This window comes from Oncorhynchus mykiss, chromosome 2 (genome assembly GCF_057628025.1).
Source record: "Oncorhynchus mykiss isolate SJ-2025 chromosome 2, ASM5762802v1, whole genome shotgun sequence".
Lineage (NCBI taxonomy): Eukaryota > Metazoa > Chordata > Actinopteri > Salmoniformes > Salmonidae > Oncorhynchus > Oncorhynchus mykiss.
The window spans coordinates 29,276,831-29,296,711 of record NC_143023.1 but is presented as its reverse complement, the minus strand read 5'-3'; the positions used below and the strand labels follow the sequence as shown (position 1 = coordinate 29,296,711).

Genomic DNA, 19,881 nt, shown 5'->3' with positions numbered 1-19,881 from the left:
TGTAAATGGAAAGAGGTGTCTATAGGGAGAAATTACATGACAGGCGATGCCATTACCGGCATGGAAATGTCCAATCCAAATGGGGTTATCCTAGTAATAAAGAAATATACAGGCGTCATCCCTCTAATCAGAGGAGAGAGGGCCTGAGAGATGTGCTATGATATGGGACGGATTATCGGCTAGAGGGACATGCAGAAGATAGGGTAGCATGCACGCGTGCACAAACGCACACACTTTCCCACAGACGTTATTGCCCTACTCACACACACACACAGGCGGGCAGTGGTTAGAGAATAATTAACCTTGTGGTTGGTCTGGGAAAATGACATTTGGCCAGCGTCTGCATGGGGGGCTGCATGGTGTTTGGTTGTCTGGGACAGGTTAAGGTGTGGAAGTAAGGGGAGTGGAGTCATGATTTAGTACCTATTTAATAGAACATTATACACTTAACATTGACCAATGAGTCATGTGGGTGATGTCAGCACGACTTCCAGGAATTGGGAGTAGCACTTCTTTGGGGTATGGTCCCTGGCTGGTCTGTCTGTGTTAAGGCAAACTAGGTATGGGAAGTATATCAAATAATGGAGACACATTTACAGTAAAAATGTTGCCTTTAAATCAAATCAAATTGTATTTGTCACATGCGCCGAATACAACAGGTGTAGTAGACCTTACAGTGAAATGCTTACTTACAAGCCCTTAACCAACGATGCAGTTTTAAGTAAATAACTAAAAAATAAAAATTAAGACAAAAGAGATAAGAAAAACATATAATTAAAGAGCAGCAGTGAATAACAATAGCGGAGCTATATACAGGGGGTACCGGTACAGAGTCAATGTGTCAATGTGTCGTGGCACCGGTGTCGAGGTAATTGAGATAATTATGTACATGCAGGTAGGGTTGTTAAAGTGGCTATGCATAGATAATAACAGAGAGTAGTAGAAGAGTGGGGGGGTGCAAATAGTCTGGGTAGCAATTTGATTAGCTGTTCAGGAATCTTATGGCTTGGGGGAAAAAGCTGTTTAGAAGCCTCTTGAACCTAGACTTGGCACTCCGGTAGGGCTTGCCATGCGGTAGCAGAGAGAACAGTCTATGACTAGGGTGGCTGGAGTCTTTGACGATTTTTAGGGCCTTCCTCTGACACCGCCTGGTATAGAGGTCCTGGATGGCAGGAAGCTTGGCCCCGGTGATGTACTAGGCCGTACGCACTACCCTCTGTAGTGCCTTGCAGTCGGAGGCAGAGTAGTTGCCATACCAGGCAGTGATGCAACCCGTCAGGATGCTCTCGATGGTGCAGCTGTAAAATCTTTTGAGGATCTGAGGACCTATGCCAAATATTTTCGGTCTCCTGAGGGGGAATAGGTTTGGTTGCGCCCTCTTCACGACTGTCTTGGTGCACTTGGACCATGTTAGTTTGTTGTTGATGTGGACGCCAAGGAACTTGAAGCTCTCAACCTGCTCCACTACAGTGTGCTCGGTCCTCTTTTTCCTGTGGTCCACAATCATCTCCTTTGTCTTGATCATGTTGAGGGAGAGGTTGTTGTCCTTGCACCACATGTTCAGGTTTCTGACCTCCACCCTAAAGGCTGTCTCATCAGTGATCAGGCCTACCACTGTTATGTCATCAGCAAACGTAATGATGGTGTTGGAGTTGTGCCTGACCATGCAGCCGTGAGTGAACAGGGAGTACAGGAGGGGGCTGAGCATGCACCCCTGAGGGGCCCCCGTGTTGAGGATCAGCCTGGCGGATGTGTTGTTACCTACCACTTGGGGCGGCCCGTCAGGAAGTCTAGGATCCAGTTGCAGAGGGAGCTGTTTAGTCCCAGGTTCCTTTAACCATCCCTCTGGTGAGGGTAGGCAACAACATCTCCTCCCCGCTGATCCTCAACACTGGGGCCCCACAAGGTTGCGTTCTGAGCCCTCTCCTGTACTCCCTGTTCACCCACGACTGCGTGGCCACGCACGCCTCCAACTCAATCATCAAGTTTGCGGACGACACAACAGTGGTAGGCTTGATTACCAACAACGATGAGACGGCCTACAGGGAGGAGGTGAGGGCCCTCGGAGTGTGGTGTCAGGAAAACAACCTCACACTCAACGTCAACAAAACTAAGGAGATGATTGTGGACTTCAGGAAACAGCAGAGGGAACACCCCCCTATCCACATCGATGGAACAGTAGTGGAGAGGGTAGCAAGTTTTAAGTTCCTCGGCATACACATCACAGACAAACTGAATTGGTCCACTCACACAGACAGCATCGTGAAGAAGGCGCAGCAGCGCCTCTTCAACCTCAGGAGGCTGAAGAAATTCGGCTTGTCACCAAAAGCACTCACAAACTTCTACAGATACACAATCGAGAGCATCCTGGCGGGCTGTATCACCGCCTGGTATGGCAACTGCACCGCCCTCAACCGTAAGGCTCTCCAGAGGGTAGTGAGGTCTGCACAACGCATCACCGGGGGCAAACTACCTGCCCTCCAGGACACCTACACCACCCGATGTCACAGGAAGGCCATAAAGATCATCAAGGACATCAACCACCCGAGCCACTGCCTGTTCACCCCGCTATCATCCAGAAGGCGAGGTCAGTACAGGTGCATCAAAGCTGGGACCAAGAGACTGAAAAACAGCTTCTATCTCAAGGCCATCAGACTGTTAAACAGCCACCACTAACACTGAGTGGCTGCTGCCAACACACTGACACTGACTCAACTCCAGCCACTTTAATAATGGGAATTGATGGGAAATGATGTAAATATATCACTAGCCACTTTAAACAATGCTACCTTATATAAATGTTACTTACCCTACATTATTCATCTCATATGCATACGTATATACTGTACTCTATATCATCGACGGTATCCTTATGTAATACATGTATCACTAGCCACTTTATACTATACTATGCCACTTTGTTTACATACTCATCTCATTTGTACATACTTTACCCGATACCATCTACTGTATCTTGCCTATGCTGCTCTGTACCATCACTCATTCATATATCCTTATGTACATATTCTTTATCCCCTTACACTGTGTACAAGACAGTAGTTTTGGAATTGTTAGTTAGATTACTTGTTATTACTGCATTGTCGGAACTAGAAGCACAAGCATTTCGCTACACTCGCATTAACATCTGCTAACCATGTGTATGTGACAAATAAAATTTGATTTGATTTGTCCGTCCATGTATCCATCCATCCCTCCACCCATCCATTTTTCTTAGCCTCATATATCTCTTACTGCTGTCTTACTCTTCATTAATAACTCTTTAATAATTCTTATACCTTGAATGGAAATGGTGGGGGGACGGCTGAATTTAGTGGGCTGCAGTGATAGAGGCTCAGTCCACCAGAGCTGTATTAGTCTGGTAGTGCAGACAGACTTTAATTCTGCTGCAAAGAACAGAGCCGGGGGGTGGCATTTGCACAATGCGCTAGCAATCAGGGCAGGCGTTCAGAGCGTGTGGAGAAAGGTGCCACATTGTGAGCTACGGTACAGCGCAGTAGCTTGACAGCTAGTGTGTTAGTTTGGTAAATTAGAACTACCTGTATGCTTTCTTAAAAAGTTCAAATGGACTGTAGTGATGTAAAGTCATGAGTGATGCGTATTGAAAGTACAGTATATCAGATGAAGGCTGTATTGCCAAAACATGCGGTTTTCAATAATGAAGAAGCAAGTTCTATACATCTTCCACTGTCCTAGAGTGTCTGAATCTCTCTCACCCATCCAGGCCCATTAGTTAATGGAACAGAAGCCAGAGAGAAAAGCAGCTGTAACCTGATCCTTCCATCTTGACATCCTCCCTCTCTCTATGTATAAGGTCTATACTGGCTGCCTCCCTTTATGTACTGTATATATCTTGGTACATTATGTAAATTCATATATCATCAACAACAGTAAAACATCCTGTTTGTCTCATCTTATTCCCCTCACTGTTCAAATCCTTGTAATTACCTAAACTAAAACGGGAATCAGTTTCACCTCTGCGCCTTTCCAATATGTTTGATTTGCACAGCAGTGTGTCCCTAGGAAGTTAACATCTGATTGAAAAACATTGCATGACCCGTTCCGTACTGACGGCTAACCTGGAGGAGATGTCACCATGCACATGCTCCTGGGCTGCCTATTCCTAAATCAGGTGTCAACTCCCTCCATCCAAGACTGCACAACACACATTGTTTTAGTCTGGTCCTCTTTATGTTGGGGTATAACAAGAAGATCTCGCAGTCAAACAAAAGATTCCAGAAACATCTTTACAAGGTAGAAAAAAAGGTCAAGTGTCTGAAAGAAAATGTCCATGAAAAAGCCAGAGGTGAGTCCACATTAGTGGCATGTTGTGGTTTTTAGGCTTCTAGTTGATAAATGCACAAGGCAACTGTCAAAGCATTTGAAAAGGGCACACAGAGGGAGGACTAGCAACACAATGCAGGTTGTCGCAGTGCGTCCCGAAACATTAATGAAACCTACAATCAAACACTTCTCTAATTCAGGGCATAACTGGAAAGTACTTTGACTTTAAATCTGGAGAAAGCAAAGAGCACTCTTATGAATAACAACAACCGTTAACAAAGTGCACAGTGCAAGGGTCACTGCACCATTTGATTTTCCACCAAGTCACAGTGTAGTTTATGGATATGTATGGTGCCAACCAGGTGATTACAATCCCTAGCTGCTGTGAAGCAATGAGAGCAGCTGCTGATAGAGCTCCATTAGAGCCACATAAACAGCCTTTGTTCTTATCTACAGAGTGAACAAATGGGAATAGGTGATATATTGTGTATTTATTATCACTGCTGCTAAACGTGGGAGCACTCCTGTCACATACAGTATATGCAAATATTGACCTTATTGTACACTCACTGTAGTGTGATATTGCAGTATGATATTGCAGCTCGACATCAGCTAGACCAGGAGGTTAACTTGCAGGCTATTTTTTGTTCACTCTACTTAGTTGTCTGATGTCTGAAAACACAGGCTTGGAATTTTGGCCTTGCATTGGAGAAGAATGTGATTACTTTTGTCGAAAAATTAATCGGTTAATTCTAATTATTTTTTGGAATGCTTTTAATGTCTCCCCACAAGCACCTCTCCTTGAAATAATTGCATTTACTGTGAGAAATAACTATGGCATTATTCTACCCAGGCAGACATGAAAAAGTTTGCCAGTCTGCAAACCACCTGCAGCTTATGTCCCTGGATCAAAGTGTGTTCTACATACATACAGTTGAAGTCGGAAGTTTACTTTCAATTAGGTTGGAGTCATTAAAACTAATTTTTCAACCACTCCACAAATGTCTTGTTAACAAACTATAGTTTTGGCAAGTCGTTTAGGACGTTTACTTTATGCATGACACAAGTTTTTCCAACAATTTTTCCAACAATTGTTTACAAACAGATTATTTCAATTATAATTCACTGTATCACAACTCCAGTGGGTCAGAAGTTTACATACACTAAGTTGACTGTGCCTTTAAACAGCTTCGAAAATTCCAGAAAATGATGTCATGGCTTTAAAAGCTTCTGATAGGCTGACTGACATCATTTCAGTCAATTGGAGGTGTACCTGTGGATGTATTTCAAGGCCTACCTTCAAACGCAGTGCCTCTTCGCTTGACATCATGGGAAAATCAAAAGAAATCCGCCAAGACCTCAGAAAAAATTGTAGACCTCCACAAGTCTGGTTCATCCTTGGGGGCAATTTCCAAATGCCTGAAGGTACCACGTTCATCTGTAGAAACAATAGGTCGCAAGTATAAACACCATGGGACCAAGCAGCCGTCATACCGCTCAGGAAGGAGACGTGCTCTGTCTCCTAGATATGAACGTACTTTGGTGCGAAAAGTGCAAATCAATCCCAGAACAACAGCAAAGGACCTTGTGAAGAGGCTGAAGGAAACAGGTACAAAAGTATCTATATCCACAGTAAAACAAGTCCTATATCGACATAACCTGAAAGGCCACTCAGCAAGGAAGAAGCCACTGCTCCAAAACCGCAATAAAAAAGCCAGACTATGGTTTGCAACTGCATATGGAGACAAATATTGTACTTTGGTCCTCTGGTCTGGTCTGATTAAACAAAAATAGAACTGTTTGGCCATAATGACCATCTTTATGTTTGGAGGAAAAAGGGGGAGGCTTGCCAGCTGAAGAACATCATCCCAACCGTGAAGCACGGGGGTGGCAGCATCATGTTGTGGGGGTGCTTTGCTGCAGGAGGGTCTGGTGCACTTCACAAAATAGATGGCATCATGAGGTAGGACAATTATGTGGCTATATTGAAGCAACATCTCAAGACATCAGTCAGAAAGTTAAAGCTTGGTAGCAAATGGGTCTTCCAAATGAACAATGACCCCAAGCATACTTCCAAAGTTGTGGCAAAATGGCTTAAGGACAACTAAGTCAAGGCATTGGAGTGGCCATCACAAAGCCCTGACCTCAATCCTATAGAAAATGTGTGGGCAGAACTGAAAAGGCGTGTGCGAGCAAGGAGGACAAAACCTGACTCAGTTACACCAGCTCTCTCAGGAGGAATGGGCCAAAATTCACCCAACTTATTGTGGGAAACCCGAAACGTTTGACCCAAGTTAAACAATTTAAAGGCAATGCTACCAAATACTAATTGAGTGTATGTAAACTTCTGACCCACTGGGAATGTGATGAAAGAAATAAAAGCTGAAATAGATAATTCTCTCTACTATTATTCTGACATTTCACATTCTTAAAATGAAGTGGTGATTCTAACTGACCTAAGACAGGACATTTTTACTAGGATTAAATGTCAGGAATTGTGAAAAACTGAGTTTAAATGTATTAGGCTAAGGTGTATGTAAACCTCTGACTTCAATTGTAACAGCCCCTGCCTAACTAACTAAGGATGGCACACACCTGTTGTACAGCAATCTATGCGTTTACTTTGATTACCTTATCACATCAGTCAACAACAGTCAATAAATAAACAACAGTTGTTTCATGAAATATATAGGTAACTAAGGATGGGAAAATGTACTACCCTAGGACTTACTTATGAATAATGTATAGTATTCATTATTCATCTGGACTCATCATGGGATTTTTTCTTAGCCTCCGATGGAGAGATAGGGAGTATGGGAGGGAGAGAGAGAAAGAGAGAAAGAGAAAGAGAGCAAGACCTCTAGTTATGAATGACATGAAAGGGTCTCTATCGCTAAATGCTATTAGACTAAGATCTGTAGGGTCTCTGTCAATCCTTTTTACAGGCACTCCGTTGCCCACTAATAGCATTGACAAGATTCCCCAGTTACCAAATACTTCTGGAACAATGGGGACCTACCATGTACCATGTAGCTGTAGAGTTTCAGTTCACATGATGAACCAAAGGGCACAAGCACAACAGTGCTTCATTCTTTCTCTCTGTTCCTATCCCCCTCTGCCCACTTGTCTGCCTGTCTCCTTTTTACAGTGCACTCCACACTCCAGCCCTGCGCTCCACTGTGGCTCGGATGACAAGGCTTCAGATTCACACAGCTCATTATCAGCTCGACCCAGGCCAGACCTACCGTTGGAAATACCAGCTGCCTAAGTGACCAGGGCCACTGCACAGAAGACAGAGGCAGAGAAAAAGGACAATGAATGATGGATGGTGGGGAGAGAAAGGGAAAAGAGAAGGAGGTGGAGACAGATGGACAGAGAGAGATAGAGGGATGAGCGGAGGGTGGAGGCTGGCGTCAGAGGGAGATGGCTCCTACTGACACGGCCACAGGAGCTCTGGTTTCCGCCTGATTAGATTACTCTCCTATTTTGGGGATTTCCTCTTTTTTTCCAGGGGGACTTTTTGTAACATGACAGCCAAAAGAGAAATGAGATCTTTCCATGGCAGAGGACAGAGAGTTTAGAGGAGACAGAGAGGTCATGTAGGAGGAGAAGAGGGTAAAATAAGAGTTCAGGAGGATAAGACACATTGAGACAGGAAAAATATGACAGAGCAGTGAAGTGAGGAGGAACACCTTGATGAGACAGAGAAAATATGGACAGATTGGTGAAGTGAGGAGGAAGGAAAAAGAGGAAGGCAGATACCGTGGGATGGAATTAGAGAACTGTTCACAGAGGAGAGGATTGAGAGCAGAGGAGAAGAGCGCTAGACCAGGAAATAATGAGATGAGAAGAAGGTGTGAAGGAATGACGATGAGTAAGGACAATGACTGATAGAAAAGACAGGGAGACTGGCATTAACTAGCTGGTGTACACAGCAGGACATCCACCTCTGACATTGAAATATTATTTTCACACACTTTCACAAGTTTACAACGTACAATTACTCATGAGTCATATACTGTAGTTTAAATGCTGAGGTCAAGTTTCAGATGAAGGTTTTGTATTTCATTAGACCAACTTAAAGCTGTCTTCACTTTCTAACAAAATATAACACAGAATATAACTAAAAAGCACTGAATCGGAAGCATAACAATGAACTAAAGCTACCAAACAGCTTACGTTTCAGTATGCAACTGTGTCCTCGCATGCAACCAAACAAACCCCTCAGCCTTTCAATGCCTATGTTCGGATGGGCTAACAGAATCAGTGTGAGGAGACTCCATCTGTTCTTGGCTGCTGCCCGCTCTGCCCTCCCACTGTCTGTCTGAAGTGTTCATCTCTGTTGTTTGTGTGCTCTGGTCCAACTCATAGTGATTGAGGAGAGAAGGATGGCATTTGTAAAGAGAGGTCAGCCAAGGAGATTAAAGGAAAAAGAGGGAGCAGGCGGGCAGTAATGGAGGGAATAAACGGGAAATGGGAAAGCAGGGTGAAAGAGGGAAGGATAGAGGAGTGCAGAGTAAACAACCTGGGTACTTACCTGATGAGATGTCCCTGATGACTTACAGTGCCTTGCGAAAGTATTCGGCCCCCTTGAACTTTGCGACCTTTTGCCACATTTCAGGCTTCAAACATAAAGATATAAAACTGTATTTTTTTGTGAAGAATCAACAACAAGTGGGACACAATCATGAAGTGGAACAACATTTATTGGATATTTCAAACTTTTTTAACAAATCAAAAACTGAAAAATTGGCCGTGCAAAATTATTCAGCCCCTTTACTTTCAGTGCAGCAAACTCTCTCCAGAAGTTCAGTGAGGATTTCTGAATGATCCAATGTTGACCTAAATGACTAATGATGATAAATACAATCCACCTGTGTGTAATCAAGTCTCCGTATAAATGCACCTGCACTGTGATAGTCTCAGAGGTCCATTAAAAGCGCAGAGAGCATCATGAAGAACAAGGAACACACCAGGCAGGTCCGAGATACTGTTGTGAAGAAGTTTAAAGCCGGATTTGGATACAAAAAGATTTCCCAAGCTTTAAACATCCCAAGGAGCACTGTGCAAGCGATAATATTGAAATGGAAGGAGTATCAGACCACTGCAAATCTACCAAGACCTGGCCGTCCCTCTAAACTTTCAGCTCATACAAGGAGAAGACTGATCAGAGATGCAGCCAAGAGGCCCATGATCACTCTGGATGAACTGCAGAGATCTACAGCTGAGGTGGGAGACTCTGTCCATAGGACAACAATCAGTCGTATATTGCACAAATCTGGCCTTTATGGAAGAGTGGCAAGAAGAAAGCCATTTCTTAAAGATATCCATAAAAAGTGTTGGTTAAAGTTTGCCACAAGCCACCTGGGAGACACACCAAACATGTGGAAGAAGGTGCTCTGGTCAGATGAAACCAAAATTGAACTTTTTGGCAACAATGCAAAACGTTATGTTTGGCGTAAAAGCAACACAGCTCATCACCCTGAACACACCATCCCCACTGTCAAACATGGTGGTGGCAGCATCATGGTTTGGGCCTGCTTTTCTTCAGCAGGGACAGGGAAGATGGTTAAAATTGATGGGAAGATGGATGGAGCCAAATACAGGACCATTCTGGAATAAAACCTGATGGAGTCTGCAAAAGACCTGAGACTGGGACGGAGATTTGTCTTCCAACAAGACAATGATCCAAAACATAAAGCAAAATCTACAATGGAATGGTTCAAAAATAAACATATCCAGGTGATAGAATGGCCAAGTCAAAGTCCAGACCTGAATCCAATCGAGAATCTGTGGAAAGAACTGAAAACTGCTGTTCACAAATGCTCTCCATCCAACCTCACTGAGCTCGAGCTGTTTTGCAAGGAGGAATGGGAAAAAAATTCAGTCTCTCGATGTGCAAAACTGATTGAGACATACCCCAAGCGACTTACAGCTGTAATCGCAGCAAAAGGTGGCGCTACAAAGTATTAACTTAAGGGGGCTGAATAATTTTGCACGCCCAATTTTTCAGTTTTTGATTTGTTAAAAAAGTTTGAAATATCCAATAAATGTCGTAATGATTGTTTGAAGATGATTGTGTCCCACTTGTTGTTGATTCTTCACAAAAAAATACAGTTTTATATCTTTATGTTTGAAGCCAGAAATGTGGCAAAAGGTCGCAAAGTTCAAGGGGGCCGAATACTTTCGCAAGGCACTGTATGTCACCTCCTCAAGTATGTGTTCTCTTCCAATGATTCAACGTATTTGTTCTTGCTGTTACCTTTGGCTTGGTGTCAAGCGCCTTTCACTGTCTCCTGTGACCTCACACATAATCTGACTCTCTGACCCCTGGACTCTGTGACAAATCAAACAAACATCAGATCAACAGCCCAACCCTTCAAATTCCCTTCAAGTCCCAATAAACAGAGGGTGCTATGACTTGGCATCTGTCTTCAAGGCCCTCACAAAGGACTGGGACTGGGACAGAAGGGGTGATGACATCCTGCTACAAGCTTTGAGATCACCATCTTCTATATCGGCCATTAGTAATGTCAAACACTAGTGCAAACCCACAAGTCTGGGTAAACACACGTAACCTTATGGTTTAGTCAGTGAGGTGTGTGTGTTTGGGGGGAGTGGGGTACTGGCACACGAAACACAATGGAGGCCTTCCTCAGAAAGTAAAAGGGTGATTCAATTATTTAATTTAGAAATGTTCAGCAAGGGGACTACCTCCTCCAGAATGCATAACACAGGGGAAAAGGTCAAAAATAATTTGATGTTGTGTGGTCATAAAGATGTTCTTTTAGGATTAATTTGCTTTTAAAAGACAATGATGTCACCAGATTGACTCAGATACTGACATTCCATTAAGAGATACCAAGGACTCGGTGATCAATTCCTTTTTTTTTTTACTGAACTGGACACAATTAAATGAATTTTAATGGATTTGAGGGACACATTCATTTGCAGTGTCCGGGAATGTGTTTGCTCGAAGTCGAAAGTGAAGATGAATTTTCTTCCGCTACAGACCTTGGCTTGACTACAAACCAGCTGCCAGTGGAGATGAAGAAGGCTGTTCAATAACAATGTTGGCATTTTTTGTTTCTTTTTGACGCTCTTTCTTTCTTTTCCAAGATCTTGCATAGACGTGGAGAGGAAACATCTGCTTCTCTTCAAAAGGCCAAATGACACAACCATGGCCTGCTAATTGATCCTTTCCATTTAATATTTTCCCTGCTTTGAGGAGATTTCTGTTTTTGGCAAAACTTCCCCACAAAGGACATGTCCACAGTTATAAAGCCTATTCCCACTTTATAACATCTAACATAAATGGTAACTACAGTGTAAACCAGTGGAGGCTCCTCAGAGGAGGAATGGGAGGACCTTCTCCTCAGTGAATTTCATAAAAATAAAAATAGTGAAACATTAAAAAAGCTATCCTTTTTAGACAAATTATATTCGAATGTCACCAAATAATTGATAAAAATACACTGTTTTGCAATGAAGGTCTACAGTAGCCTCAACATCACTCTGTAGGGTAGCAATGTCATTGGTGTAGAGAGGAGTAGGCAGGAGGCAGTCGCAGGTTTAGAACTACTGAATTTATTTAAGCACCATAGATCAAAGCGGGACGAAACCCAAACGCTGTTGTGCTCAAAATATATCTTCACAAACAAAAATATAAAGTACTCAGGAAATAGTAGGAGAGATTCCTCTCAGGAAAACAAGTAACATTTACAATGAAAGATAAAGACAAATGGCAGAGGGTGTACAGTGTATATATACAGTGATAGAGTGGGGATTGGAACAAGGTGTGTGTAATGATGACGAGACAAGTCCGGGGTTGATGAGTGAAGCGCATTTGACTGCAGTAGGTTCGGCAGCAGCTAGAAGGCCGGCGACGCCGAACGCCTGAGATGGACAAGAGGGCGAGCCAAAGTGAAGGCTGGTGTGACAAGCACCATGGTGTAGCTAGAGGACAACTAGTTTCCGTCCTCCTCTGGGTACATTGACTTCAATACAAAACCTAAGAGACTGGTGGTTCTCACCCCCTTACATAGACTTACACAGAAATTTTGACAACTTCAGGAGGCCGTTGTCCAACCTATCAGAGCTCTTGCAGCATGAACTGACATGTTGTCCACCCAATCAAAGGATCAGATAATTAATCTAGTACTGAAAGTATAAGATACAGCTAGCTAGCACTGCAATGTTTAAAATGTGGTGAGTAGTTGACTCAAAGAGAGAGAAAGACGATAGTTTTGAACAAATTAATTTCTTAAAAAATGAAGGAGAAGCAAGAGAGAGAGAGAGAAAGAGAGAGAGAGAGCTAGCTATATTTCTTATTTGTTTACCTTTCACTTACTTAGCTAGCCAATGCAGCTAGCTAGTTTAGCCTACTCAAACACCCGGCTAAGAGAGGGATGCTATGTTATCTAGCTGGCTATGGCTATTCCATACTCGAACTCTTCCAAGTCAAGGTAAGCTTTTGGTTTTAATAATTTATTGCTAACTGTACACTGTACTGCATGATTGTAGCGGGTTTACTAAGGGGTTAGTTCTAGTAGCTATGTTGTCTTGACGTTAGCTAATATGGTGACAATGATGTAGGCTGTGTGTAGCGGTTAGCAGTTATGTTATGAAAGTTTGACTTGGAAAAGTTGTTTTGCCTGGTCACAGACAGCTGATGTGTTGTGCATTGAAGTCCAGAATCGAAGGAAAAAGCTTAGAGGAGGAGAGAGCATAGATACGATAAGGAATAATCCAACGATCAAAGGGATCATGCTGTATGTATGTGGCTGCTATGAAAGTGAATTGTGTTTGTGGTGATTAGGAGTGTATTCATTCCGCCGATTCTGTTGAAAAACGCTTCTTAAACGGAAGCAAATGGAACGAAACAGGAATAAACATACCAGAATTTGTCCAACAGAAACTCGCTTGCAACTGTTGGAATAATGATTACACCCTAGATCAGCTAGACAGGCAAGATTATCTGTCACATTGATTACAAACATTTCTCTCGACCTGTGTGTGCACCTAAGTTGTAAACTTTCATTCATAGGCTAGGTTGTAGCAACCTCAAGATGGGTATAGGGAAAATTTGAGTATCATGTAGTAGCCTAAACCTATCAACGTTACATTGAGCTGGTTGAATGGAATATGAATGACAGTCATCTAATGTGCTTTAATAGAAATACGGCCATGCTCATTAAAAAAAAGAATCGTCCTCCCTCATGTTAAAAGGCACTGACCGCCACTTGTGGAAACCTACACTATACTGTAAATACAATAGTAGTGGATTCGGCCAGCCCCGTTGATGACAGCTGTATAAAATCGAGCACACTGCCATGCAATCTCCATAGACAAACATTGGCAGTAGAATGGCCTTACTGAAGAGCTCAGTGACTTTCAACGTGGCACTGTCATAGGATGTCACCTTTCCAACAAGTCAGTTCGTCAAATTTCTTCCCTGCTAGAGCTGCCCCAGTCGACTGTAAGTGCTGTTATTGTGAAGTGGATACTTCTAGGAGCAACAATGACTCAGCTGCAAAGTGGTAGACCACACAAGCACACAGAATGGGACTGGCGAGTGGTTGTAACACTCACGACCAAGTTCCAAACTGCCTCTGGAGGCAATGTCAGCACAAGAACTGTTCGTTGGGAGCTTAATGAAATGGCTTTCATGGCCGAGAGCCGCACACAAGATTAAGATAAACACGCGCAATGCTAAGTGTCAGCTGGAGTGGTGTAAAGCTAGTCACTATTGGACTCTGGAGCAATGGAAACTCGTTCTCTGCAGTGATGAATCACGCTTCACCATCTGGCAGTCTGACGGACGAATCTGGGTTTGGCGGATGCCAGGAGAATGCTCCCTGCCCTGATGCATAGTGCCAATGGTAAAGTTTGTTGGAGGAGGAATAATGGTCTGGGGCTGCTTTTCATGGTTCGGCCTAGGCCCCTTAGTTCCGGTGAAGGGAAATCTATATATATATATATATATCTTTTTTTTTTTACCCTGTTTTCTCTCCAATTTCGTGGTATCCAATCGGTAGTTAAAGTCTTGTCTCATCGCTGTAACTCCCGTTTGGACTCGGGAGAGGCGAAGGTCGAGAGCCGTGCGTCCTCTGAAACACAACCCAACCAAGCCGAACTGCTTCTTGACACAATGCCCACTTAACCCAGAAGCCAGCCACACCAATGTGTCGGGGGAAACACCGTGCACCTGGCGACCGGGTCAGCATGCACTGCGCCCGGCCCGCCACAGGAGTCGCTAGTGCGTGATGGGACAAGGACATCCCTGCTGGCCAAACCCTCCCCCAACATCCCTGCTGGCCAAACCCTCCCAGGGAAGAAATTTGACAAACTAACTTGTTGGAAAGGATGCCACCTTTCCAACAAGAAGAAATTTGATGAACTAACTTGTTGTAAAGGATTTTCAACAAATCAGTTCAGGCAAATTTCTTCCCTGCTAGAGCTGCCCCAGTCAACAGTAAGTGCTGTTATTGTGAAGTGGATACTTCAAGGTCCATACATAAATGGTTTGTCGGGATTAGTGTGGAATAACTTAAATGGCCTGCACAGAGCCCTGACCTCAACACCATCAAACACCTTTGGGATGAATTGGAACGCCGACTGAGAGCCAGGTCCAATGCCCAACATCAGTGCCCAACCTCAATAGTGCTTGTGGCTAAATGGAAGAAATTCTCTGCAACAATGTTCATAATCTACTGGAAAGCCTTCCAATAAGAGTGGAGGCTATTATAGCAGCAAAGGGGGACTACCTCCATATTAATGCCTATGATTAATTTTATGTTGAGTAGGTGTCCACATACTTTTGGTAATGTAGTTTACATGTCCAACAGGCATTTGAGAGCCCTATGACTTCTTATGGCCTGCAACTAAATCAATGTCTTGTCTTGAAGAGCCCTTGAAGAGGTGTACATCTCATTTTAAAGGCACAAAGCACCCAATAGGTGACCCTCTGTCAATGGCGAGTATTGTTATATCGTGCTGGTTCTCTCTCATTCTGCCACAAATCACTCAATAATTAATCTACAGCGAAATTGCAAGGAAGACATTGAATGTGTTGTTGTTACAGAACTACCTCCTCAAAGGTGGAAACTGACAAGAGATCGTAAACCAGAGCTCAGAGATAATCCAGTGACATGGAACATTTTGTCTTCACACAAATCTTTTGAAATTGTCTCTGTGACAAAACGCAGACCACTGTAGTTACCAGAGACAGAGCACAGAGCTAGTGCTAGACTGAAAGCATGTTCACACATGTTCCAAAAAAACCTAGAACCTATCGGACCCCTGTTTCAATGGAATAAAGATCCAGGTTATTAACTGAGGTGCGTGGAATGGACTGACCATTGTAGGTGCGGTTCCACATCCTCCTTGTTACGGTTTTCCCCACAGGTCTGTCCTCTGGCGAGGTCATGGTCTCGTTCAGGGCATGGGTGTACAGCATCAGCCCGTCGTAGAACCCTCCAGAGATTATGTTCATCTGCAGGGAAGCAAGAGGAAATTGTAGAAAAGTTATTAAATCTATCATCACCTATTTTTTATGAGATCGCTTAGATCAACCATACCACACATGTATTAATAGTACATCTATTACCCTCATCCAATAGATATTATTTTCTATAATTAGAAAGCTACTGCATATGTCTAGCTACAGTTGAAGTTGGAAGTTTAGATACACTTAGGTTGGAGTCATTAAAACTCGATTTTCAACCACTCCAAAAAAAATCTTGTTAACAAACTATAGTTTTGCCAAGTCAGTTAGTTTGTGCATGACCCAAGTAATTTTTCCAACAATTGTTTACAGACAGATTATTTCACTGTCTATAAAACAAAAATAGAACTGTTTGGTCATAATGACCATTGTTATGTTTGGAGGAAAAGGGGGGATGCTTGCAAGCCGAAGAACACCATCCAAAACGTGAAGAACGGGGGTGGCAGCATCATGTTGTGGGGGTGCTTTGCTGCAGGAGGGTCTGGTGCAAAATAGATGGCATCTTGTGGCAGGAAAATGATGTGGATATAACAAAGAAACATCTCAAGACATCAGTCAGGAAGTTAAAGCTTGGTCGCAAATGGGTCTTCCAAATGAACAATGACCGCAAGCATACTTCCAAAGTTGCGGCAAAATGGCTTAAGGACAACAAAGTCAAGGCATTGGAGTGGCCATCACAAAGCCCTGACCTCAATCCTATAGAAAATGTGTGGGCTGTCACGCCCTGACCTTAGAGATCCTTATTATTCTCTATGTTTGGTTAGGTCAGGGTGTGACTCGGGTGGGAAATTCTATGTTTTTTCTTTGTTTTTAGCCGAGTGTGGTTCCCAATCAGAGGCAGCTGTCTATCTGATTGGGGATCATACTTAGGCAGCCCTTTTTCCCACCATTAGGTTGTGGGATCTTAGTTACTGTTGCCTGACAGAACTTTGCGTTTTCATTTTCGATTTTGTTATTTTGTTTGAGTGTTTTTTTTATTAAAATCATGAACACTTTCCACGATGCGCCTTGGTCTACTCTTTCTACCACCAACGAGAGCCGTTACATGGGCAGAACTGAAAAGCGTGTGCGAGCAAGAAAGCCTACAAACCTGACTCAGTTACACCAGCTCTCTCAGGAGGAATGGGCCAAAATTCACCCAACTTATTGTGGGAAGCTTGTGGAAGGCTACCCGAAATGTTTGACCCAAGTTAAACAATTTAAAGGCAATACTACCAAATACTAATTGAGCGTATGTAAACGTCTGACCCACTCGGAATGTGATGAAAGAAATAAAAGCTGAAATAAATCATCCTCTCTACTATTATTCTGACATTTCACATTCTTAAAATAAAGTGGTGATCCTAACTGACCTAAAACAGGGAATTTTTACAAGGATTAAATGTCAGGAATTGTGAAAAATTTAAATGTATTTGGCTAAGGTATATGTAAACTTCCGACTTCAACTGTATATTTGTGCCACTGCCATGGAGAACATCACTTCTTCTGCTACTTGTCTCTTCTACAAGCTTCTCTACAGTGTTTGATATATTTCAAGTTAATACCACTTTCTATTTCTTTCAACGATAACTATTTCCTATCATCTCTGTACCTATTTCTACCCCTTTATTAATTTCACAATTCTGCCTGAGAAACAATTTCCTCTTCTATCTCATCATCTCTCCAAACAATGGCCCCAAACCAAAAGAACTGTCCACGTCAATCACAAAATGGAATATGAGGACAATAACCCACTCAAACAATTCACTCAGTTCAGTTGCATCAATTGGAAACGTACAGACACAATGTGCAGGCAGGGTGAATGAGGACCAGGTAGACCAGGGCAGAGCTCTCATGCTCTGTGCCTCTCTCTCATCCTCCAGACTCAGACCTGTCTATTTATCACATTGACTGCACTTAGCTGTCTGCTACAAGTGATTCATCGGCTTGTGAGGGGTGCCAGACAGTCCTGTCTGACACCAGGACCAATGGCAAGCCTCCCTTCATCCCGGGGATGGAATAGAAGCCCTGGCGTACAATTCTGGATTTGTGTGTGTCGAACGGGGAGGGCAGTTAGATGACGTGGCCTGTCAAGCTCTTTGTTTTTATTTTCCTTCCTAAATAGTCACTGACGCGAAAGCCCACACATGCATGCAAGGACAGACACCTCCATCCGGAGTCAGAGATGAAAGATGGACTTGAATGCAGTCAATCTGCCATATTGAGGATAGGTGGATGTATCATGCCAATCTTTGTGAGTGTGTGTGTGTGTGTGTGTGTGTGTGTGTGTGTGTGTGTGTGTGTGCGCATACGTGTGTGTCTCTCTCATCTCCTAAACAAGACACCAATGATTTAGCTGCAGAAGTGTGTAGAATATCATCATTGTGCACCTTTGTAGGGAACATAATAAGAAGATAAGCTCCACTAACTAAATCAGCTTTTTCTTCCAAAATAAATTGAATCAATTGTCCAAGCATTGCAGGCGAGCCAATTACGTATAAGCCTACTTATTGCAGCCTCTCCATCTTCACTTTCTACACACAAACACACTCTCAGATGTGCAAACCCCAATGAACTAGTACTATTGTTAAATAAACTAGTACTACTGCTAGCTAAATGAACTAGTACTACTGATAGTTCTTTGTATGTGTTGCTTGCCTGTCAGATGTGGCTCAATCAAATGTTCCATAATGAGATGTTCTCTAAAATATGATAGCCCTTTACTGAGTGTAGAAAACATTAGGAACATCTTTCTAATATTGAGTTGCACCACCTTTTGCCCTCAGAACAGCATCAATTTGTTGGGCATGAACACTACAAGGTGTCGAAAGCGTTCCACAGGGGTGCTGGCCCATGTTGACTCCAATGCTCCCCACAGTTGTGTCAAGTTGTCTTGATATCCTTTGGGTGGTGAACCTTTCTTGATACACACGGAAAACTGTTGAGTGTGAAAAACCCAGCAGCGTTGCAGTTCTTGACACACTCAAACCAGTGCGCCTGGCACCTAATACCATACCTTGTTCAAAGGCACTTAATTATTTTGTCTTGCCCATTCATCCTCTGAATGGCACACATACACAATCCATGTCTCAAGGCTTAAGAATCCTTCTTTAAACTGTCTCCTCCCCTTCATCTACACTGATTGAAGTGAATTTAAGTGACATCAATGAGGGATCATAGCTTTTACCTAGATTCACCTGGTCAGCCGATGTCAAGTTAATAATGTTTTGTATTCTCAGTGTATAGATTATTATACAGAGCTTTATTTTGTGTAGTAGTCTTCATGCCTTAGCATAAGTCTTCTCCTTCATATTGCCTCAAGTCTGTGCCACATTGAGATCAAGTTCTGTCTCCTTTTATAAATACACCTTTTGATCTCAGTTCTCTCTCTCTCTCTAAGAGAGCCCCACCACACACACACACACACACACACACACACACACACACACACACACACACACACACACACACACACACACACACACACACACACACACACACACACACACACACACACACACACACACACACACACACACACACACAGTGCAGCCCCTTACCAGTGAGTCCTCCACCGTAAAGTTGAACATTCTCTTGGCATCTGTCTTCAGGTCCCTCACAAAATCTTTATATTCAGGGTTCTGGGGTTCTCTATAGGTCAGGATTTTCACACTCTGAGACAGACACAAAGAAAAAAAGTGATTGTGATTCATAAGACAAAGGTTTCACTGATTTATACAGAATCATACCACATGATGATTTCTGCTAATGAATGAATGAACCACAGGTGTGAGAAACACCACTGCTGTGGTAGAAATTAACAGTATGTTCCTCTTTCCCAGGCTGTCCCTTTTATAAACAGGCAACTGTTATTAGAGCCTAGTTGCTCTATTATATGTTGTCAAAACGACCAGTCATCCAGAACACATCCTCCAAAACACCCAATAACTTTCATCAAATGATCTCATCTCCTCCCTCCCATTCCTACATTCTGTGTAGATACAGGCCCAACCTCATTCAAGCAGAAAACGAAGGTCTGAGAAGGATAACTTGTAAAAACACAGCAGTGAGAGAAGTGTTCATACGTATGGGTT

At 43.0% G+C, this 19,881-nt stretch overlaps 1 protein-coding gene across 1 annotated transcript in view; it reads right to left on the bottom strand.

The window, feature by feature from the left end:
* Positions 1-19,881, bottom strand: part of LOC110486473 (atrial natriuretic peptide receptor 1) — a 51,062-nt gene that overhangs the window by 14,048 nt on the left and 17,133 nt on the right. Inside the window, exons 4-5 of the mRNA XM_036945018.2 lie at positions 19,348-19,461; positions 15,661-15,796 (exon numbers count right to left, since the gene is read on the bottom strand). Of these exons, the coding sequence (XP_036800913.1) occupies positions 15,661-15,796; positions 19,348-19,461 (250 nt within the window). The remainder of the gene's footprint in view (positions 1-15,660; positions 15,797-19,347; positions 19,462-19,881) is intronic.